Genomic DNA, 23,851 nt, shown 5'->3' with positions numbered 1-23,851 from the left:
GGATATTCTGAGGAGAATGGGCATTTTCAGATTTGAAAATGGTAAATTTGAGTATTAAAGATCACCAAATGTTGAGGGGTGTTTTGACCAATCAGAGAGATGCAACTCTATTGAAGGAGAGGACCCTCAGGGAGGTAATTGCTGCTGTTAGTGTTATATCCACCTAAAGTACAATGATTAGGTCTGAGGCCACAGCAGCTGGCTTTCAGTACCACCTTTCTCCGTACCTGATGCCAGTTATCTCAATTAGGCCCACGAACAAAGTTTTATAGACATGCCAGATAAATGGCAAGCCCTTCGTGTATTGCTGGGTTAATAGCAGCAATGGTAAGATAAGACCTTTAATTGGCTTGAATTGCCCATTTTGTGCCCCAATTAGTGCGGAAGGCCATCCATGGGCTTTGCTGCCACAGATTTAATCAGATTGGAGGTATGATCCCCAATGCTGAGACTGATCAATATCAAAGGCTAGTACACAAAAAGTGGTGTTCTATGTAGCTCACCATAATCTCACTGAATGGTAGAGAGGGCTCAAGAAGCTAAAAAGCCTACTGCCGTTCCTCTCTCTTATGCTCTTGTTAAACAGAATATGGCTCTTTTACGCTTATACTTTTCTATAATTTAGTATTAGTATAACAAATCAAATTCCTATCAAAATACAACAAAGAACTGCAGATACGGAAATCTGAAATAAAAATTGAAATTGTTGGGGAAACTCAGGCCTATAAGCATCTGTGGAGACAAAGTAGAGTTAACGTTTTGGGTCCAGTTTTTGTCCCCTGTCAAAAGTGTTTTGTGAATTGTACCTCAAACAGTAACTTATTGGCTATGATTATGAAGCAGATATTAATTGGATAGGGTGGTATTAATAGTTTATGAATAAAATTATTAGTTCTTTAGCATTATGTGTTGTTGTTCTCTAACAAATCACCCAGCAAGATATTTTTGTTTGTCACACCATCTATCCCTGTATCTTCCTTGAGTGAAGCTATACAATTAGTGGCAATTTATGGATAGTTTTACGTCCTGGGCTTACATCTCCTATGAGTTGCATTTGAGACAGCTAATATTAATTTAACTTATGACCCTAAAGATTCATCATCAAAAGGACATTTTTCTTTCAACTATTTTGGGCTAGTTTCAAATCATGTCTGTCCAGTAGATGTAAAACTAAAGGAGACCTAAGGGGCAACTTTTTCATGCAGAGGGTGGTACATTAATGGAATGAGCTGCCAGAGGAAGTGGTGGAGGCCAGTACAATTGCAATATTGAAAAGGCATCTGGATGGGTATATGAAGAGGAAGGGTTTGGAGGGATATGGGCCGGGTGCTGGCAGGTGGGACTAGATTGGGGTTGGAATATCTGGTCGGCATGGACAAGTTGGACCGAAGGGTCTGCTTTTGTGCTGTACATCTCAATGACTCGCCTGGTTAAATGCCCTCTCAACACCAAATTTATCATGGCAGGAGAAGGGCATTAAATCCCACCCTGTATCTCTGTAAAATCCTCAACCCCATAACTCTCTGGTCTCTTAAACCTCTCTGTTTTTATTCACTGCACTTTCTTCTTCTTATTGGTGGCGTTTCAGTTGACTTGCACATTGTTGTGGGATTGTCTTTCTACGCTACTCTATCAAACCTCCTTTCTTCCTATAAGATACTCCTTGATATCGACCTCTTTAACTGAGCCTTTGATTACCTGACCTAGTCTCTTCTTATATGGTTCAGTATCATTTTTTTGCCACACTCCTGTGAAGTATCTTGAGGTATTTTAAAAGCATTATATAAATAAATTATGTTCTCGTTGTAGTGCCAGCAGCATCTGTACAGGAGGCATAATAAATGTTTGTCCATGTTTTCAAAAAATTATTCTCAGGAGGTAGGAGAGCATGAAGTGGTGGTAGGGGCTTCCCTTTGAACCAATGGCAGGTTGATACAATTCAATGTCTATCTAGGCTTTTTCCAAAGTCATTGAAGTAACAACCATGTTTGTGTGGAGCTAGAGTCACACATAAACCTGGGTAAGGATGTCATACTCGCTAGTCTAAAAAAACAGGTGTGAATCAGTTGTGTTTTTAATGGCAGCTTCATGATCACTTTTATCGTTAAGAGCTTTTAGATTTTGAATTTTTACCCGAGTAAAAATTTTCAAACAGCTGTGGTGGAATTTTAACTTTCATTCTCTGGACCGGTCTACTGACATAATTACCTACATGATAAATGAAGATTTCAGCGTGTCCTTAAAACATTTTCTCTGACCTCCTTGAGATCAGGTGTCATCCAGACGTCTTGAGAAAACGATCAGTTTTAGAAGTCAATTACTTAGCAGTGTGGAGATCAGCACAATTGATTTTGCATGGCCAAGGTTGCAATACCTTAGGAATTGGCTCTGGTGAGAATGCTGGAGTTGTCCATTTATCTTCTGGCTTGACTTCGAGTATCTTGCACAGGCATTCTCCAGTGCTTGAAAGTGCCTTTGATTTATAACCCCACTTTCAATGCCATATAGAAATATGATGACAACAATAACAAGTAGACTAAATAATCTGTCCTCTTATGGAGACATCTTTCCCAAAGACTCAGTTGCACCATTTTTGGAAGACAGTAAAAGGACTGCTAATGGTGTACTGAATCGTTTCCTTGATGGTGACTTTTCAGAAAGGTCACTGCTGTGATATTTTCAATTGCAAACTCACATTAGTGCATGGAAAGCACTTGCTGTAACCCTTACCATGTGGTAGCATTTCATTCAACAGTCAAAAACTAACCATTTAAACTCTAATGCAGAAAAATGGCAAAAGCAGAAGAGAGAGCAAAAATCTGGTTCTAAAATTCCCTTTGCTCAGGGCAACTCTTGCCTTTCATTTCTCAAGCCCAGAGTCTTCAGAATTAACCTACTGACTCATCTGAGGATAGACAAACCGTGTAATTTGGCAGAAGCTACTCTCATTTCAAGAAGATGATGACACTGTAATTGCTCATATAGTACAACTTCAGTTATTTTTCCTGCCTTTTAAAATTATCTATGACTTCAATTCTATTAAAAATAACTGGGTTTGAATCTACATGCAGTTACAAGCTCAAACCATGAGGTGACAATGTGAAATAAGATTTGAAAATCTCTGCTACATTGTGATTTTGTTCCTCTTTTGTTTCATTTCCAACTCCAATGCTCCATCCTACCATACTCTCCGTTTTCCAAATTTCACCAACAATTTTCTATTTAACCATAGCCAATAGCTGATAGTAACATGCTCTGATACAACTATCTTAGAACTTTAACTGAGTAATGTACTCAGTCTTGACTGGTCTTTACAACATTACAGGACAGCTACTGCTATGTTTTACAATAATGAAAATTCACATTTATATTGCACCTTTCATAATCTTTGGATATCTCAAAATCCTTGCACAAATTAGGTACTCGTGAAGTGCAAATCACTATTGTAATAAAGGAAATGTGGTAACTAAATTGTGCATCAATTCCTGCAAATAGCCATTTGCCTTTGACCAGATCATCTGTTATTTTTGAGATGTTTATTGAGATATATATGTTGCTCAGATCAAAGTGTTTCTTTGTTCGTTTTTAAAATTGTGCTTCAAATCCTGTGTTCATCCTATGGGAATCAGTTAATATTTCAATTGAATGATAACATCTTGATAGTTGAGTAGCCATTTGGTACTGTACTGGAGTGAAGTCTAGAAGTCAGAAGTGAGAATTGTCTTGGAGTGATTTGTAAACAAGGATGAGAATTTTAAAGTCAAGAGATGCTTAACCAGGAGTTAATATAAATCAACGAATATTGGGTGTTAGAGAAACAGTTAAGAAAACAGCAGTTACTGCAAATTAAGGCATTGGCAGCTGAGTTTTGGACGACTTCAAGTTTACAGAGGGTGGAATGTGAGAAACCAACTTGGATTGTGCTGAAATAGTCAATTCTAGGTGTAATGAAGGCATGCATGAGGGTATTAGCAACGGATGAGCAGAGTTAGGGACTAAGTCTGTTGATGTTATGATGGTGGCAATAGGTAGTCTTCGTGATAGCACAAATATAACATCAAAAACTCATTTCAGAATCCAACATGACACCAATGTTCCAAAGAGACCAAGTTGAAAATACACTTTTAAGATTATTTATGACATTTGAAATGGTATTTTTAAAATGTAGGACGGATGGAAGAATATCTGATCTGAGGAGTGGTAGACAGGGTTGGTGATTTCAATAAAATGTGGAGCTGGTAAAAAGCACAGCAGGTCAAGCAGCATCAGAAAACACAAGAGTCGTCCTGATGAAGGGTCCTGTCTGAAAAATTGACTCTCCTGCTCTTCTGATGCGACTTGATATGCTGTGCTTTTTTCAGCTCCACATTTTATTAGATTCGATTACTTACAATGTGGAAACAGGCCCTTCGGCCCAACCAGTCCACACCGACCCTCCGAAGAGTGACCCACCCAGACCCATTTCCCTCTGACTGATGCACCTAACACCACAGGCAATTTAGCATGGCCAATTCACCTGACCTGCACACCTTTGGACTGTGGGAGGAAACGGGAGCACCCAGAGGAAACCCACACAGACACGGGAGAATGTGCAAACTCCACACAATCACCCAAGGCTGGAATTGAACCTTGGACCCTGGTGCTGTGAGGCAGCAGTGCTAACTGCTGAGCCACCGTGCTGCCACTGACTCTGATTTTCCAGCATCTGCAGTCCTCACTATCTCCAGGCTTTGTTAATTACAAAGCAAAAAAAGGCCCATGTAATGTTAGTAAATGTGTGTGATTTTGGAAGTTCAACATTAGGAGAGCCTGATGAAATATTGTGAGGAGACAATCTGGCTTCTCCGGTCTCAAAGTCAGAAGAGGGCAAATTATTCTCGTTGCTATCCCAGATCAAAGAAGGGCTGAAGATAACTTCTAAACAAGTTGAGTTAGTGTATCGATTGACTTTTCAGATCTGAGGAAAAGTTTAAAGTTAAAGCTAATTGATTTGCATTTCTATCTGGAAACAGATCATTTATGTCATAATACTATGGAGATTGTTGAAAGGCTTTTCCTTGATCTCAACTTATCTCTGCTGATTTCACTTTCGGTGGGAAAGTCAGCTTGGGAGCAGTCTGTAAGAAGGCAATCTTTGCCTAGGACAAAAAGCTTTGAGGGCTGATTTGGAATCACTGAGCAGGAATTGCATGTTGAATCTTTGCTTAGAATGAAATGACCAAATTCACGAGGAATTAAACACTAGCTGTCAGATCCACCTATTGTGCTGGCAAAGCAGCATTTGTTGCCCATCTTCAATTGCGCTTGAACTGGGTGGGTTACTATGCCACTTCAGGGAACAGTTAAGAGCTAATGGCATTGTTGTGGGTCAGACTGCGTAAGGATTACAGATTTCCTTCTCTAAAAGATATCCATGAACCAGGTGGGTTTTTATAACAGTTGACAATAATTTCATGGTGACCATAAATGAGGCAAGGTTTGAATTCCAGATGTTGTTAATTGACTTGAAATTCCACCAAATGCCCTGCGGTCCACCTGAGAGCTAAGACCGCAGGAAATCACCAACTGCTGTGTCCACTGAATTATGACAAAACATTCAGGATTTGGTCACGTTCACAGATAATTCCAAATAAGGCTTCCTTTGGCATTAACTTTGGAAAGTAATAATCACAAAGCAATACCCTTTGTCAGGAGACATGGTGAAGATGCTGAGAAATGTTCCAGCCTGGTCAGCTGCCACCTTTTCAGGGTAATAACATTTGGGGTTGGTTACAGAACCCAGGGTAGGAAAGGTTGATGGTTGAGATCTCTCTACATAATCAGTCACCCTAATTATTTAATAAATTAATTGAGTTTTATAGAGCTTTAAGTGTCTAACCTATCTTTGTCGAAACATATCTGTTGTCTCACAGAAATGGGCACCAAACTCCTGGCAGGAGGTTATATATTTTCTGTCTATTTAAATTCCTTCGAGCTACTCAGTACAACTTATATCTCAACTCTGAGGAGATATTTACTCTTTAACTTATTCATTCTTGGAATGGAGGTGTCATTGACCAACATTTAATCTTTACCCACTCTTAAATGAACTGAGGGGTTTATTAGTCTATTTCAGAAGAGTGTGGCAGGCAAAGCAGGAGTGTGTTTGAATAACTAAGTCCAGAAATAATAGGTATATATAAAGGGTATTAACAGCCCATGAGTTAAGGTAAGATTAAGCCCTCAGCTCCAGCAAAAATGGGGCTCTTTTGAACTCGGTACTCAGTTCAAATAACCCTGCTGAGTTCAGATTAACTTCATGTGAGAGCCATCTCCTGATCATGTTCTCCTACCAGTGAAAATAGAATCTGTCGGAGGTGAAGGAGGAATTTTTGGTTTTGGGGTCCCAGCATCACTACAGACAAGGTGCAGAGTCTCTACAACTCTGTGAATATCTAGGCTAGTGTGTTTAGCTATAAAAAGGATGTGGAAAAACCAGCAATATATCTAATAATAAAGGGAGACTGACCAACCACACAACAATACTGAGTATTTTAATAGCCCTCCATTTTAAGAAACTACCCTTACTCAACTTAAACACACAAATTTTGTTTCACATTCCCCTTGGATGAGACACCTACCCAAGGTCCAGCCTCTCCAGGATCAGTACATTATGTACGTTTAACATCATACTTTGCATCACATATTTTTAAATGTGAGAAATATAAACATATATGCAATGTGACCAAATATTGTCTTTTTCTTATTTCTCTTAACTGTTAATTATTTTTATTCTACACTAAAATAGTAATATTGCAATACTTTAAACTATTATTAAAGGTAATGAGGATGCGTTCATGGGTTACCATATTCTATAGTTAAATTTACATTCTTAAATGTATTGCTCTACTCCAAACTAATTCTCAATTAGATAACAAAATAAATGTGTGAATTATCAAGTAGATTTTATAATTACAAATTCAAGGATATATTGTAATTTCTTTTTGGTTAGAAAAGGTGGTCTTAAGTTCATGATAATTGAAACTCTTACCATCCAGTACAGCTTCACTACATACTTTCCATAACTGTTGTAAAGAGGTGTGTGTCCTTTTGAAGCCTTACAAAGGGCATATATGTGCTCCCAAGGTTTCCAGGGAGATCCCATTGCCTCCAGCAAGCTCTTATCATTTAACTTAGTGTCCTGGCAGGTGTGCCATAGCATTATGATTTCACTGATAATCCATCGCATCATCTGATGAAGACAAAACAGAAGAAATCTGTTTTAAAAATAGCACAGGCATTATTAGAAATTTGTCCTTCTCTCTGATAATACAATAATAATTATCTTGTTAGTCTTTCTTTTAATTGAAGTAAGCACTACGTCCACACAATCATAGACTTATGAATCTAGTAAAGGAGTATTTTTTCTGTAACGGTGTGGTGGTTGTCACAATGCTACTCCTTTAACAAGATTAGGTTGTCCTTGTTTTTTCAAAAGGGGAGCTCAGCTTTTCTCTGGTTTGTTTTGGAATTAGCAGTCTGGCTGTTTAGAGTTGCTAGTCGGTTTAAGCTGGTCAAAGAAACAGCTACATAGAAGAAAGTACTCCAAGTTGAATCTCTTTGCCATCTCTCCCTCTCCTGTAAGACCGTGTTTGATTTTACCTTTTTTAACCAAGGGGCATTTATGGGAATTGTTGCAGGAATTTGGAACAGCATCATTAAGTTAGGATAGTGTATTGGGTTTTCAGATAGATTAAGTTATTCTGTATTCTGTTCTTTTTTTGTGTTTCATTCAGTACTGTGTAAATAAATTCTATTTTGTTTGAAACCAAGGGGTTTTTACCAGCATCACTTCTGGAATATCCATGTTACACTTGCTCAAAACAACTGAAAAAGTTAAGGTCTGGTCTACTTCTTGAAATGTTTTGAGGAGGAGTGGGGGGGGGGGGTCTGGCCTGATCCACAACAGACTGGAGGCTCTTTCCAGGATTTATTCTATAGTTCCAAACTGGGATTACAGTTGCTGGACTCAAAGGCTGCAAGTGGTAGGTGTTAGTGTCTTTGTTCTGAGTGTTGATTTCGGTTGGTTTGAACAATGCTTGGTGTAGTAATGGCTCTTTCAGTAACTAAGAGTTTTCTGGAGGTGGAAGAAGTGACTTTGGGGGTTTTACAAAAGGTGAACAAGGCAAAGCTATTGGAATTGGCAGTCAAGCTGGAGTTTGAGTTACCTCCATCCATAAGAAAAGGAGAGATAATTACAGCAACAGTTTAGCATTTAAATTTGCTGGAAACACCATCAGAATTTTTAGAGAAGGCTAAAATACAATTGAAAATGAAGCAGCTTGAGTTTGAGGCAAAAGACAAGGAAAGGGCAAAAGAGATGAAACAATTTGAATTACGACTAAAAGCAGAGGAAAGAGAAAAAGAATGAGTCACTTTAGCAGAACAAAAAGAAAAAGAGAAAGAGAGAGAAAGGAGAGAGAGGAACAGAAGAAAGAGAGGGAGTTTGAACTTCAGAAGGTATGACTCAGACAGGAGTTCAAAAATTCCCTTCCTGAGGTAGTGAGAACTCATATGGAAGAGCAGACAGTTAAAACGGCAAGATTAGCAGCTGAAATGGCTGGTGATTATGAGTTGGCCCATAAATCAAAGTTTGGCTTTCAACATCAATTTCAATCGGTGAGTTTTAGAAACTGGGGAAAGATAGATCTCGGTGAAGATCACAATGATAACTAACCACAGGGTAAGAAGGAAATCCTTGAAGGGCAAAGGAAAGTTAAAAAGCTCCGGTGTTTTCACTACAATAAAGTAGGCCATGTGAAATCACAGTGTTGGTGGGTTAGGAAAAGTATTGGGAAGCCAGATGTAGGAAAATAGGATAAGCTAGTGAATTTTGTTGGAGTGGTAATGGAAAGCACAGTGGAGGCTAGAAAGCTGCACCAGAATGTACGAGCTGGTCGGAGATTGGTTAAGGAGGAAGTGCCAGGTCTTCTTACCTGCGAAGATAAAGTTTACTCGCATTGGCCAGGAGCAGCTGGTAAAGAGATTACAATATTAAGAGATGCAGGATCCTCTCTACCCGTGATGTTGAAAGATGAGGAGATATATACCTCAGAAGGGTTGTTGCTAGAAAAAGTGCAAGTAACAGGAATTCATGGTGAGACAAGAAGCACCCAAATTATGTTAAGTGATGAATGGAGAAGTCGTGGCAGAAATACTGGACAAACTCTCAGCTCCAGGAATATAAATTGTCCTTGCTAACGATATAGCTGGTTCACAGGTAGGAGTGCTGCCTATTGTGGTTGAAAAGCCAGTGGAAACTCAGGCAACCGAACTACTGCCGGATACATACCATGGTATTTTTCCCAACTGTGTACTAATAATGTCATAAATTCACGAGTTTAAACAGGAGAGATCAAAGAGTATAGAGAAGAAAGTTGAAGTGGAATTAGCAGTGACCCTGTTTGATCCTGGTTGAGACAAACCAGGAGCAGATAAATGACAAAGAAGACATCTTTAGTTCAGAGAAATTATCTGAGTTGCAGCAGAAAGATGAGAAACTAAACCAATTGTATCAAAAGGTATACACTGAAGAAGAATCTAAATGTATCCCAATGTGCTACTACCTTTAAAATGATGTCTTACTGAGGAAATGGAGACCATCACATATTCAGGCATATGAGAAATGGCAGAAGTTCAACGAGTCGTATTGCCAATGGATTGTAGAAAGGAGAACTACCAGCAGGGGTCATTTAAGGGTGAGAAAAACTCAAACTAAAATACAAAACAATTTTACTGGCCTGGACTACAGAAGGATGCTGTTGAATTTTGCCAGACAAGGCATACATGTCAGGTAATTGGAGAACCTCAAGCAGTAATAAAACCCGCACCTTTAATACCTATTTCTGCATTTGAGAAACCTTTCACAAGAGTCTTAATTGACTGTGTAGGATGCCTGCCTAAAACAAAAAGTGGGAATCAGTATTTGTTAACAATAATGGATGTGTCCACTAGATTTCCAGAGACTGTTCCATTACGCAATATCACAGCTCGGACTGTAGAGGAGTTACTCAAATTTTTCACTTGGTACAACAAATCAAGAATCAAATTTCACATCAAAATTATTCAAGGAAGTTATGGACAGCTTGGGAATAAAACAATTCAAATCTACTGTGTACCATCCAGAATCACTGGGAGTGCTAGAAAGATGGCGTCAAATGTTAAAGACCATGTTCAAGGCTTATAGTCAAGACTATCCAGATGATTGGGATAAGGGAATTCCGTTTGTGCTTTTTGTGATCAGAGATGCACCAAATGAATCAACCAATTCAGTTCATTTGAATTAGTTTTTGGGCATGAAGTGAGAGGATCACTGAAATTGATTGAGGAGAAATTGATAAGTCAGAATTCAGAGATCACATATTTGGACTATGTGTGAGATTTTAGGGAACTATTAAATAGAGCAGAGAGTTGGCTAGACAGTATATAAATGTTTCATAGCATACTATGAAACAGGAATCAGACAAGAAATCAATAACACACAATTTTGCTATCGGAGATAAGGTGACAGTGAACCTTAAAAAGCAAGGTTTAGTGGACCATATCAAGTCAAAAGAGGTTGAGTGAGGTGAACTATTTGGTAAGAACTCCAGACAGAAAGAAATCTCACAGGATGAATCATGTGAACATTCTCAAAAGATATTTTGATAGCAGAGGAAAACCAAAGGAGAATGTGTTATTGGTTACAACAGAGTGAAGAACCAAGTTCAGTGGATTCTGAATTGGACATTCTTCAAATTAAACTGGACAATGAGAAAGTTGTGAAAAATTGGGATAAATTATTGAGTTACCTTCCAGAGGAAAATCAAAATGACCTGAAAGAGTTATTGCTATCGCATGGCGAGATATGTGGAAATAAGCTAGCAAGTACTAACCTAATTATGCATGATCTGAAAATGTGTTGCTGGAAAAGCGCGCAGCTGACCTGCTGCGCTTTTCCAGCAACACATTTTCAGCTCTGATCTCCAGCATCTGCAGTCCTCACTTTCTCCTCTAATTGTGCATTATGGAAATGTAGGAGATGCTGTTCCAATTAAGCAACATCCTTATAGGCGTAATCCTTTAAAGTTGGCACAGGTTCAAAAGGAGATTCAGCACATGCTCCAAGGCAACATAATCAAAGTGAGTTACAGTGACTAGAGCTCACCAATAGTATTGGTGCCAAAACCAGATGGTATCCAATGGTTATGTGTGGACTATCGCAAAGTCAATGGAGTTACAAAGACTGATGCATATCCGATTCCACGTTTGGAAGACTGTGTTGAAAAGTTGGGACAAGCAACTGATATTTCTAAGTTGGACTTGCTCAGAGGATACTGGTAAGGTATCTTTGTACGAAAGAGGGAAGACAATTTCGGCTTTCGTAATGCCGAATGGACTGTTTAAGTTTAAAGTCATACTGTTTGGAATGAAAAATGCGCCAGCCACATTTCAAAGACAAACCAATAAGGTCAGAGTTACCCAATTGTGCTGTATATATAGATGATTTTTAGTCATATATGGACAGAACATTTGCAACATTTATCAGAATTGTTTGACTTCAGGAGGCAGGCTTGGTGATAAATCTGGCTAAAAGTGAATTTGCCCAAGCCCAAGTCACCTTCCTCAGCCATGTTACTGAACATGGACAAGTAGCCCCATAGAATGCCAAAACAAAGGTAATTGGGGAGTTTCCCATACCATTGACAAAAAGAGCAGGATTACAATTCCTGGGATTGATTGGATTTTATTGAAAATCCGTACCAAATTTTAGCAGTGTGGCTGCTCCCCTCACTGAATTGTTAAAGAAAGGCAAGACGTTCCAGTAGACAGCGGGATGTCAAAAGGCATTTAACAATCTGAAATCGGATTTAACCACTGCCCCAGTGTTAGCTACATCTAATTATGCAAAGCCATTCAAGGTGGCTATCGATATGAGTGATGTGGGTGTCAGTGCTGAGCTCTTACAGGAAGACAATGAGAAAATAGAAAAACCTATTGGGTATTTCTCCAGGAAATTGAACATTCATCAGCAGAAATATTCGACAGTTGAGAATGAGATTTTGAGCTCGGTGTTGGTGTTACAACATTTCAATGTTTACGTTACCAGCAATGTATCTGAGACAACCACATACACTGATCATAACCCATTTAAGTTTGTGGAAAAATTTAACAACAAAAAATCCAGACTGTTTCAAATGGAGCTTGTTGTTATGGCCATTCAATTTGAAAATTCTACATGTAGTATGATGAGGAAATGTGTTTGCCGATGCATTGTCAAGACTTGAATGAGAAACGGAGGTGTTAGTTGGTGGAAGTAACACAGACTGTAACAGAATGTAGTAGTGCAAGTTTGCATGTTTATAGTCAATCAAATGTCTATGGGTGTTGTAGTGTACTTAGATGAAGGAGTTTTAAAATGAAGCCATCTTTGGATATTAGAACATAGAACAATACAGTGCAGTCACCTTCCTCAGCCATGTTACTGAACATGGACAAGTAGCCCCATGGAATGCCAAAACAAAGGTAATTGGGGAGTATCCCATACCATTGACAAAAAGAGCAGGACTCGATGTTGCGCTGGCCTGTGAAACTATCTGAAGCCCATCTAACCTACACTATTCCATTATCATCCATATATTTATCCAATGATCATTTAAATGCCCTTAAAGTTGGAGAGTCTACTACTGTTGCAGGCAGGACATTCCATGCCCTTACTACTCTCTGAGTAAAGAACCTACCTCTGACATCTGTGCTATATCTATCACCCCTCAAGTTAAAGCTACGTCCCTTCATACTAGCCATCACCATCCAAGGAAAAAGGCTCACACTGTCCACCCTTTCTAATCCTCTGATCAGCTTGTATGCCTTTGTTAAGTAACCTTTTAACCTTCTCTCAAATGAAAACAGCCTCAAATCCCTTAACTGTTCCTCATAAGACCTTCCCTTCATACCAGGCCACATCCTGGTAAATCCCCTCTGCACTCTTTCCAATGCATCCACACCCTTCCTATAATGTGATGATCAGAACTGTATGCAAACTGTATCCAAGTGAGGCTGCACTAGAGCTTTGTACAGCTGCAACATGACCTCATGACTCTGAAACTCAATTCCTCTACGAATAAAAGCTAACCATGTGCCTTCTTAACAACCCTATCAACTTGGGTGGCAACTTTCAGGGATCTATGTACATGGACACCAAGATCTCTCTGCTCATCTACATTACCAAGAATCTTACCATTAGCCCAGTACTCTGTATTCCTGTTACTCCTTCTAAAGTGAATCACCTCACATTTTTCGGCGTTAAACTCTATTTGCCATCTTTCAGCCCAGTTCTGCGGCTTATCTATGTCCCTCTGTAACCTGCAACATCTTTCTGCACTGTCCACAACTCTACTGACTTTAGTGTCATCCGCAAATTTCCTAACCCAAACTTCTATGCCCTCATCCAGGTCATTTATAAAAATAACACACAGCACTGGCCCCAAAACAGATCCTTGTGGTACACCACTAGTAAGTGAATTCCAGGATGAACACTTCCCACCAACAACCACCCTCTGTCTTCTTTTAGCGAGCCAATTTCTGATCCAAACTGCTAAATCACCCTCAATCCCATGCCTCCGTATTTTTTGCAGTAGTCTACCATGGGGAATCTTATCAAATGCCTTACTGAAATCCATATACACCACATCAATTGCTTTACCCTCATCCATCTGTTTGGTCATCTTCTCAAAGAACTCAATAAGGTTTGTGAGGCACAACCTCCCCTTCACAAAACTGTGTTGACTATCCCTAATCAAATTATTCCTTTCTAGATGATTATAAATCCTATCTCTTATTATCCCTTCCAACACTTTACCCACAACTGAAGTAAGGCTTACTGGTATATAATTACCAGGGTTGTCTCTACTCCCCTTCTTGAACAAGGGGACAACATTTGCTATTCTCCAGTCTTCTTGCACTATTCCTGTAGACAATGACGCCATAAAGATCAAAGCCAAAGGCTCTGCAATCTCCTCCCTAGCTTCCCAGAGAATCCTAGGATAAATCCCATCTGGCCCAGGGGAGTTATCTATTTTTACGCTTCCCAGAATTGCTAACACCTCCTCCTTATGAATCCGTAGAGGGAGCTTTACTCTGTACCTAACCCCCGGCCCTGGGAGTGTTTGATGGGGGTGGACAGTGTAGAGGTAGCTTTACTCTATATCTAACCCCCGGCCCGAGGAGTGTTTGATGTGGGAGGGACAGTGTAGAAGGAGCTTTTCCTGTATTTAACCCTCTGTCCCTGGGAGTATTTGACAGGGGGGGGAAAACAGTACAAAAGGAGCTTTACCCTGTACCTAACCACCTAACCCTGGGAGTGTTTGATGGGGGAAGACAGTGTAGAAAGAGCTTTACCCTGTATCTAACTCTCTATCCCTGGGAGTGTTTGATTTGGGGGGGGGGGGGGGGGGGGGGGAGCAGTGTAAAAGGAGCTTTACACTGTATCTAACCACCTGCGGCTGTACCTTCTCCTTCAGTTTCTCAATCTTGTGAAGGGAGCTCCGTCTCTGGGCTTTGTTGTCTGCCCTAAGCTGCCCCGCTCCCTGCTCTGTTGATATAAAATGAAACTGCAGAATTACTCCCTAAAATTCTTGAAGTTTGACATATGGTGAAAGTTATTAATGATTTAAGTGTATTGTGACAATAAAAGGAACAGAAAAGGCAAATGAGGCAGAAACAGGTTAGACGTCTATCGGGAGACTAGGATAAAGGCTTCCCTCAAAGAAAAGAAGATTTGTGTCTCTGTGTTACCTTTCAAGATGACAGGATGCTAAGATTAAAGGCTTCAGAGCCAATTAACCATTTTTCAATATTCTTCACCTTTTAGTATTTTAGCTGAATTGTTTAAGGCACATGAAAATCATTGGTTTGGCCAGAATTTATTGCCCATTCCTAACTGACCACGTGAAAAGGATGGTGGGGCCACTGTTGGGTAGCAAGTTACAAAATTTTGATCCAGCAACAGCGAAGCAATATTGGTAGTTACAATTCAGGATGGTATATGAATTGGAGGGGAACTTACAATTGGACGTGTTCCTACTGCTGCCCTTGTTCTTCTAGGTGGTGAAGATCATGAGTTAGAAAGTGCTGTCAAAGAAAGGTTGATGAATTGTTTCATTGCATCTCAGTAGTAGTACACATGCTGTCACTGTGCCCCAGCGTCAGAGGTAGGTGCGGACGTATGAGGTTGTGGAAGGGAGTGCCAAGTAAGCTGGTCTGCGGCTGAGCTAAACTTTGTGGGTATTATTGGAACTTTCCTCACCCAAGGAATTACAGTATTCAATCATACTTCCAATTTGTGCCTTGCAGATGGTTGATAAAGGGGGTCAAGAATGAGTTACACAAAACCGTTTCTGGTATTATGTTGCAGGTAACCCACTGATGAAGCTGAACATGGTTAGATCTATTGCACTCCTCTTTGAAACTGTGGTATAGTAGTGGTGTTCCTATCTATGAACCAGGAGGCCTGGATTCAAGTCCTACTTGCCAGAGGTGTTTCAAAACTTATCTGAACAAGTTGATTAGAAAATATCAACTTTGTCAAACTCTTGCAGCAATGTCCTTGGCTTGAGGTGATTGTCCTAAAACACCATAATTATCATCCTTTGTGATAGGTATGACTCCAAGTTATAGATATTTCCAACATGATGATTCTCATTTGCTTCAGTTTTGCTAGGGCTTCTTAAGCGCCACTCCTGACAACCTTATTATTGAACACACCTGGTCCAAACAGGGGTGCTAATAGGGAACTCAATATACTCCATTTAAATTGTATATAGCATGCTCAATTCATTCAATGATGCAGCATTGCGGGATGAGCTTGTTCACACTTTCTATGCCGTAATTCTTGATTTAGACTTGAAGTTAGAGGATGTGGTCTGATGTACTTGGCAGGCCAGATGTAAAGCGTGAAAGTTGGGTGTGATTTGATGCAAGTCCAATGCTCGATCAGAGGCCATCAGTGGTTTAGTTCCACTATGCCAAACCAGAAGCCTGCCAGATTCAGGGAAAATATACTAACTCATAGTTTGAGGTGCCAATGCTGTGCTGCAAGACGACAACACAACTGTCAAGGCTGCCCTGCAGTCCTATACTTTCAACCTTGTCAGCTTGTGGGCGGCATGTGGCACAGTGGTTAGCACTGCTGCCTCACAGCGCCAGAGACCCAGGTTCAGTTCCCACCTCAGGCAACTGTCTATGTGGAGTTTGCACATTCTCCCCATGTCTGCATGGGTTTCCTCTGGGTGCTCAGGTTTCCTCCCACAGTTCAAAAATGTGCAGGTTAGGTGAATTGGCCATGCTAAATTGCCCAGAGTGTTAGGTGAAGGGGTAAATGTAGGGGAATGGGTCCAGGTGGGTTGCTCTTCGGCGGGTCGGTGTGGACTTGTTGGGCTGAAGGGCCTGTTTCCACACTGTAAGTAATCTAATCTAAAAATAAGCTTGCTCATCTTCAGCACTTTTGTCATGTGACTAATCTCTGAAATGTTAAGTTAAACAGAACATCTTCAACTGGAAGGAGAATCCAGCAAACTGAATAAGGGAAAAAAATGAAGAATAAAAGTTGTACTTTATTTGTCAAGAGTTGGTCATTTTGTTGTCATCTTGTGTACTGCTGGTCATGCACAACAAATTGATGCTTGAGACCTAGATTATTGGTCAGTCACGAGTGTCAAAATTTTAATACTGAACGTTTTTCTTGATTCAGGAGTAAGTATTACTGTGTTGCCTGACTGGCTTTACAGTGTATGCTTTTGACCATCAAAAATCAAGATCCAAAGTCTGGGTGGCCATTCCCTTTCAGCTGAAGGTCATTTTTCACATCAGGCTGAGATTTTCCGGCACATCCAAACACATCATTTGCTGTGTCTGAGGCTCTCCATGTGGTCTCCTCTACACTGGGGAGACAGAAGGCCGACTTGCGGAATATCTCTGGGACACACACACCAAACAACCCCACTACCCTGTGGCCGACCACTTAAACTCCCCCTCCCACTCCACCAAGGACATGTAAGTTCTGGGCCTCCTCCACCAGCACATCCAAGCCATGTGACGACTGGAGGAAGAACGTCTCACCTTTCACCTTGGGACCCTTCAACCACATGGCATCAACATCAACTTCACTAGTTTTCTAATCTCCCCTCCCCCCACCTCATCCCAGATCCAACTCTCCAATTCAGCACTACCCTCATGGACTGGCCTACCTGTCTATCTTCCTTCCCACCTATTCGCTCCATCCTCCCCTATGACCAATCACTATCACGCCACCACCTTCATCTACCTATTGCATTCCCAGTTCACCCCCACCTCCACCTCCACCCCCACCCTCCTATTTATCTCTCAGCCACCCTCCAACCCCCACATTCCTGATGAAGCACTTCTGCTCGAAACGTCAACTCTCCTGCTCCTCGGATGCTGTCTGATCCGCTGTGCTTTTCCAGCTCCAATCTTTTCGATACTTTCGGGGTAAATCTGGAACCAAACTACTATCAGGGTCAGTTTTATCATTTCAAGAAGAAAATCCTGTGGTACCTTGTTCTGGGTGCAGAACTTCAAGATTCCTCTGATACTTTTCTATTCTTCAGACTAGAGTGAGCAGATTTCTTCACCTTCTCATATGGTGATGTTAGCTTCTGTGACTGAGTTTTTTCATTGAAAAAAACACTATCAGTGCCTATTGAGGATGTGATGGAAATTCCGGTATGTATAGCTTCAAAAAGAGTTCATAATGATCTTCCAACTAGCAACACAGTGGGTCTGATGAGATTGTATGCGATGTCTTTACAGAGAACAGCAAACCCTGCATATGCAGAAAAGTCCTTCAGTAATACCAAATGACAAGATCGATGTTCTACTTTTGTATGAGAACCCAGAAAATTCTTTAGCTTTACTGTATCTAGTGTACCAGACATTATATTTTTGTTTTCAGTGTTTTGCAACAACTATGGATGTAGTCTTGACAGTCTTGACTACAAATTTTAGAGGGCAAGCAGCAATCTCTTGAAGAGATTTTCATCTATCAGTCAAAACTCTTGCCAGAGTATTTTGAAGAAGTAAAGTTATACTCTGTAGTCTTCCTGATGATTCATTCGTTTCTTCCAAAATTTAACACAACTTCAACTGTTCTCCATACAAATTTGTGTGTGTATCCTCACTGCTGCTGCCATTTCTGATTGCTGGGGGAAGCCACATTCACCACACGGCATGCGGTCCACTCTTGCTGCCGCACCGCTGCTGCCAAGCAACCCGCCACAGAAAAGAGATAAAGGAAAGAAAAATAAAGCAAAAGAAAACAAAGAAGGAAAACAGATGGCAGCAGATAGACCTCAGGTAAGAGCCTGCATGGAGCCCTGTTGCACCATCTTGCACCAGCTGACTGTGAGTTGCTCTGGGCTGTCCATGAGGTCTTTCCTTGATATTGTCCTAGATTCCATTACATAGTGATATTTTTAATGAAAATTTAAACAAAGTTGTCTGAGAAACTCAATATAGAGGTGTTACCCTTGACAGCTTTGATAAGTGAAGATATTCATCAGAGTCAGATGGGTCTTCTCTCAAACAGTCTGGGTTCCAACACCTATTTTTAGGCTTAGCCTTGGTGTTGCTAGGCTGCAAAACCACTTCTCTGATACTCTAGCTGCAGTTTTATAAGGGTATTGTTCAATAGAGGAAAGCATCTCTATTTCCGAACTCAAATCCTCTTGCAATGAAGTCCAGCATATCGTTTGCCTTCTTAATTGTTTGCTACACCTGCCTGTTTAGTTTCATTGCCTGGTAACCAAAGGCACCCAGATCCCTCTGTACATCTACATTTCCCAATATACCACCATTTAAATAAAACTCTGATTTTCTTGCTTCAAATGTATCCACATTATACTATATCTGCTAGGTATATCCACCCACACTCAACTTGTCTAGGTCACCCTGAAGCCTCCTCACAATTCACGATCTCACATCGATTACATCATCAACAAACTTGGAATTATTGCATTGGGTTCCCTCATCCAAATCATTTATATATATCATCAATAGCTGGGATCCAAACACTGGTCCACACAATCTCTAATCACTGTCTGCCACCCGGAGAAAGACCTATTTATTCCCACTCTCTACTTCCGGTCTGTCAACCTATCCTCAATCTATGGCAATATTTCTTATCCCCAATCCATTGTGTAATTTATTATATATATATATATATTACACTTGTAATAAACAGTGATTAATAAATAGTGATTCTTGTTCAATACAGAAACCTGGTTCCTGCACTCTGTCACCTGGGCCTGAAATTGGAGAACCTTTGCGTGAAAAACACTTGAACATTTTATGAAACTCCAGGAGTAGCAGGCTTGATTTCTAGGTCACTACTCCTGTGAAGCGTGATATTAGTTGCAGGATGAAGAGGTCCTGATAATTTAGTACTTTTGCAATGTGAGTCAAAAGAGTCTCTCATTTTACCCTTCACATTTCCAGATGAAAGTGTATGAACATAGCAAGAAACATGGCAGTAGTAACAGGCATTCAGTGCCTCGAACTTACTCCACTGTTCTCGGTCACAGATTATCATCCACCTCAATGTCATTTTCCTGTGCAATCCCATTTCTTATGCCACTATCAAAATGGCAAGCAATCGGCATTAAAGATATATTTATAACCTTGTATCTATGAAAGCAAGTCCTGTGTGCAGTAACTCTGCGGTTAATTGTTTGCTAGCACTCACCTCACTCTTCAAAATATGTTCATTAGCTGTCATTAGATCGAATGAGGACTCTCTCGCAACAATAACAGGAAGCTGAAATTAATGTAAAAGACGTTAATGACATAAATCTACCAGCTACATGATTTAACCCACCAAGGGGGAGAGCAGCAGGATTCCACACTTTTTGGATTTAATTCCGTATCTTTTATTGGGCCATCTGTCATATGTGGGAAGCAAATGCATTTAGCACAACAGTAATGTTTTTGGTCGAAGTCCATTGGATGATTTCAACTAACCATCCAAATTTCCCATTAAGCCTGTTAGTCTAGATTTAACAACCTTTTTGAACCATTGTTCTGCCTTTCACGACTACCACCTATGCAGGCAATGAGCTTCATAATTCAATCATGTACTTACTAAATATTTGTTGACTAAATATCTAATTTTGGTTTGACAACCTGAACTTCAAATCATGGCTCACTCGTGAGAGGGAGTGTAAAGGCATGTAGTTGTGGCCAAGTGGTTAAGATGATGGGTTAGAAATCCACAAGGGTTTCCCTTCCATAGATTCAAATCACGCCAACTACAGTCCATGTTTCTATCAGCTTTTAGAGGTATTAATCGTGACACTTGGGTAATGTTCCAGGAACCAAAGTTCAAATCCTGCTATGGCAGATGGTGCAATTTGAATTCATCAAAAATCCAAGATTAAGAGTCTAATGACAACCATGAAACTGTTGCCAATTGTCAGAAAAATCCATCCAGTTCACTAACATCCTTCAGAGAGACATCTGCCATCCTTACCTCATCCGGCCTACATGTGACTCCAGACCCACAGCAACGTAGGTTAACTCTCAACGGCTCTCTGGGCAATTAGTTGTGGGCAATAAATGCTGCCTAGCTAGCTATGTGAATGAATGAAAAACAAAGGTAGCTGTAATGCTAGTTGAGGTGCCCCAGCAACAAGTACCATTACAACAGGAGGGGCATTCACTGCTACCTTCACACACACTTGAACAAGTCAGAACAGTTTGCTTCACAATAGCAGTTGGCTGGAAGAACACAGCAAGCCAAGCAGCATCAGGAGTGGAGAAGTCAACGTTTCGGGTGTAAACCTTCTTCAGGATTCAAGCACTCAGGTCCTGAAGATGGGTTATACCTGAAACATTGACTTCTCCACCTTCTGAAGATGCCTGGCTTGTCCTGGTCTTCCAGCTTCTTGCTTGCCTACTTTGGATTCCAGCATCTGCAGTTTTTTTTGTCTCATAACAGCAGTTGTTAGAAAACAGTGCTATCTACTGCAGATTGACTGTCAGACAATTTCTGTAGTACAGTAGCTTCTGCATATTTTAAAAAGGTTAGAAGAGTAACAGGAGAACACAGAAGATACATTTTGAGAGTGGTGACACCAATTCTATGATTGGAATGTTTAACTGAGAATTCATAAAATAGATAGGCTCGTCACTATAACTTCGCCATTCATTCTCAGACATGATAGAAACATTGCATTGTCGACTGACCTTCTCTAGGATAAATTCATAAGGACGCTTCCAAGAATAAACTTTAAGTGATGGCGGCAGTTCAACCTTCCCCTCCGGATCTTCAAACAATTGCTATGAAGAAACAAGATATTCAAAGGTCCACCAAAACACAAAAATGATTAATGTTATAATATGAGCTAACAGGTGAAAAGCTACACCAACATGCTAAGATCTCTGCTTTTTGGCATAACTCAGCTTTCTCTCTATTTTAGTTGCCTTGAAAGTTCTGCAGTTGCAGAGTAATTCTCTTACCAGCAAAACTGCTTCTATTTAACTATTTGGTTATTTGATTTGCCATTACTTTTGTTTTGTTAAAGATCACTGACAAGTGATAAAATCAGACTGAGACCATCCAGGAGAATAATCATTCATATTTAAAGCAGTCATAGGAACACGATTTAAAACCCCATTTAATGAGCATGTGAACATTAGATTATGATTTATTTCTGGGGAGGGAGAGGTAGATTGTGTGAAAGCAGCCAATTACAGTGTCAACCTTCCTTGGATGAGGGTTATTCACTTGACCCTGGATCTTGACATTTAACACGGTAAACATGCCTTTCTAGTGGATTTTCCTATCCAGAAGGATGATTTAGTTTTATGAAGTTCCAGTTTGGACCAAATGCTAGATGCACAAGAGCTTTTGTGAAATACTGAATTCATTTCACTGCATCACAAACACAATAGCCAGCACTTGTAGTGTTTCGATGAAGTGGTAATTATCAGGAAGTTTTAATACAAGCCAGATGCTCACATAATATTTGGAGCTGCACTCTTCTGCACAAGTGAGGAACATACCATTCTGGTTTGTGTATTGTTGATGGTGGACAGGCCTTGGAGAGTCAGGAGGTGAGTTACTTCCCACAGTACTCCTAGTCTCTGACCTGCTCTTCCATCCAAAGTATTTAAATGGTGAGTTCATTTGAGTTTATGGTCAATGGTAACCCTGGATGTTGGTAGTGGGGGATTCTGTGATAGTAATGCCATTGAATGTCATGGGGTAGTAGTTAGTTTGTTCTCTTATTGGAGATGGTAATTGCCTGGTATTTGTGTGGCATAAATGCTACTTGTTACATTTCAATCCAAGCATAGATATTTTCTGGGTCGTTTTACATCTGGACCTGGACTGTTTCGGTATTGGTGGAGTTGCGAATGCTGCTCAACATTGCATGATAATTGATGAACAGTCCCACTTCTGATCTTATGATACAGGGAAAATCATTGATGAAACAATCAAGCTGTTTGGGCCAAGGACACTACCCTGAGGAAACTCCTGCAGTGATATTCTGAAGCTGAGCTGATTGAATTCCAATAACTACAACCATCTTACTATGTGCTAGGCATGACTCTAAACAAGGAAGAGAACTGTATGCTAGAGGACTGTAGATGCTGGAGATCAGAATCAAGAAGTCTAGTGCTGGAAAAGCACAGCCAGTCAGGCAGCATCTGAGGAGCATTCCTGATGAAGATCTTATGTTCGAAACATCGACTCATGAGCTTGTGGTGCAACAGTAGCACGTCTGACTCCCGATCAGAAGTCATGTGTTCAAATCACGTCAGGCTCGCTGAAGTTAACTTCTTTCACAACTAATCTTGGAGAAACTGTTGGGCGAAGTTCACAGCACAGAATCAGATAAGTTAATTGTTGTTTTAAGTCTGTCCAAGAGAAAGGCTGTAGTAGTGGATACAATGGATTCTTTCTTGATTATATGTTTTTGGACATAAGTCTCTTGATTAAACTTAAAATATAAGCCATAGCTATTAATTTAACCTGAGACAGTGTTTGTAGAGGAATAAGATGGTGTTATTTTCTGGGTCTGTAGATTGTGAAGGAGCAAAAATGGCCTTTGCAGTGATATGTACTTCTTGTCAGATGTGGGAGTTTAAAAAGAGTTTAAGGGTTACTGCGGATTATATCAGCCGTAAATGCTGTTGGATGCGAATCTTATCAGATCGAGTGGATCGGTTGGAGAGATAGATAGAAGCGATGAGGAATTTGCAACAGCAACAGTATGGGATGGATGGCAGTTACAGAAAGGGGGGAAAGTCTCAGATACAGTCACATAGATGGGTTAACTCCAGGAAGGGTAAGAGAGGTAGGCAGCTAGAGCAGGATCCACCTTTTGTGGATATACCCATTTCAAACAGATATGCTGTTTTGGAAAGTGTAGGGGGTGATGGATTCTCAGGGGAACGTAGCACGTACAGCCAAGTTTCTGGTATTGAGACTGGCCCTAATGCAACGAGGGGTATGTCGGCTTCCAAGAGATCAATTGTGTTGGGGGATTCTGTAGTCAGAGGTACAGACAGACGTTTCTGTGGCCAGCGGAGAGAAAGCAGAATGGTGTGTTGTTTCCCTGGTGCCAGGATCAAAGATGTCTCAGAGAGGGTGAAGAATGTTCTCATGGGGGAGAGGGGCTAGCAGGAGGTCATTGTCCACATTGGAACCAATGACATTGGAAGGGAAAAGGTTGAGACTCTGAAGGGAGATTACAGAGGGTTAGGCAAAAATTTAAAAAGGAGGTCCTCAAGGGTAGTAATATCTGGATTACTCCCA

At 40.4% G+C, this 23,851-nt stretch overlaps 1 protein-coding gene and 1 non-coding gene across 2 annotated transcripts in view; one reads left to right on the top strand and one right to left on the bottom strand.

The window, feature by feature from the left end:
* adgb (androglobin) overlaps positions 1 to 23,851 on the bottom strand; it is a 261,632-nt gene that overhangs the window by 209,440 nt on the left and 28,341 nt on the right. Inside the window, exons 4-6 of the mRNA XM_043696854.1 lie at positions 21,274 to 21,366; positions 19,775 to 19,846; positions 7,031 to 7,231 (exon numbers count right to left, since the gene is read on the bottom strand). Of these exons, the coding sequence (XP_043552789.1) occupies positions 7,031 to 7,231; positions 19,775 to 19,846; positions 21,274 to 21,366 (366 nt within the window). The remainder of the gene's footprint in view (positions 1 to 7,030; positions 7,232 to 19,774; positions 19,847 to 21,273; positions 21,367 to 23,851) is intronic.
* Positions 22,789 to 22,859, top strand: trnag-ccc. Its single transcript has one exon. It is a non-coding gene; the product is annotated as a tRNA-Gly (tRNA).

The sequence above is a fragment of the Chiloscyllium plagiosum genome, chromosome 9 (assembly GCF_004010195.1).
Source record: "Chiloscyllium plagiosum isolate BGI_BamShark_2017 chromosome 9, ASM401019v2, whole genome shotgun sequence".
NCBI lineage: Eukaryota > Metazoa > Chordata > Chondrichthyes > Orectolobiformes > Hemiscylliidae > Chiloscyllium > Chiloscyllium plagiosum.
This window is presented reverse-complemented; position numbering and strand designations above follow the sequence as displayed.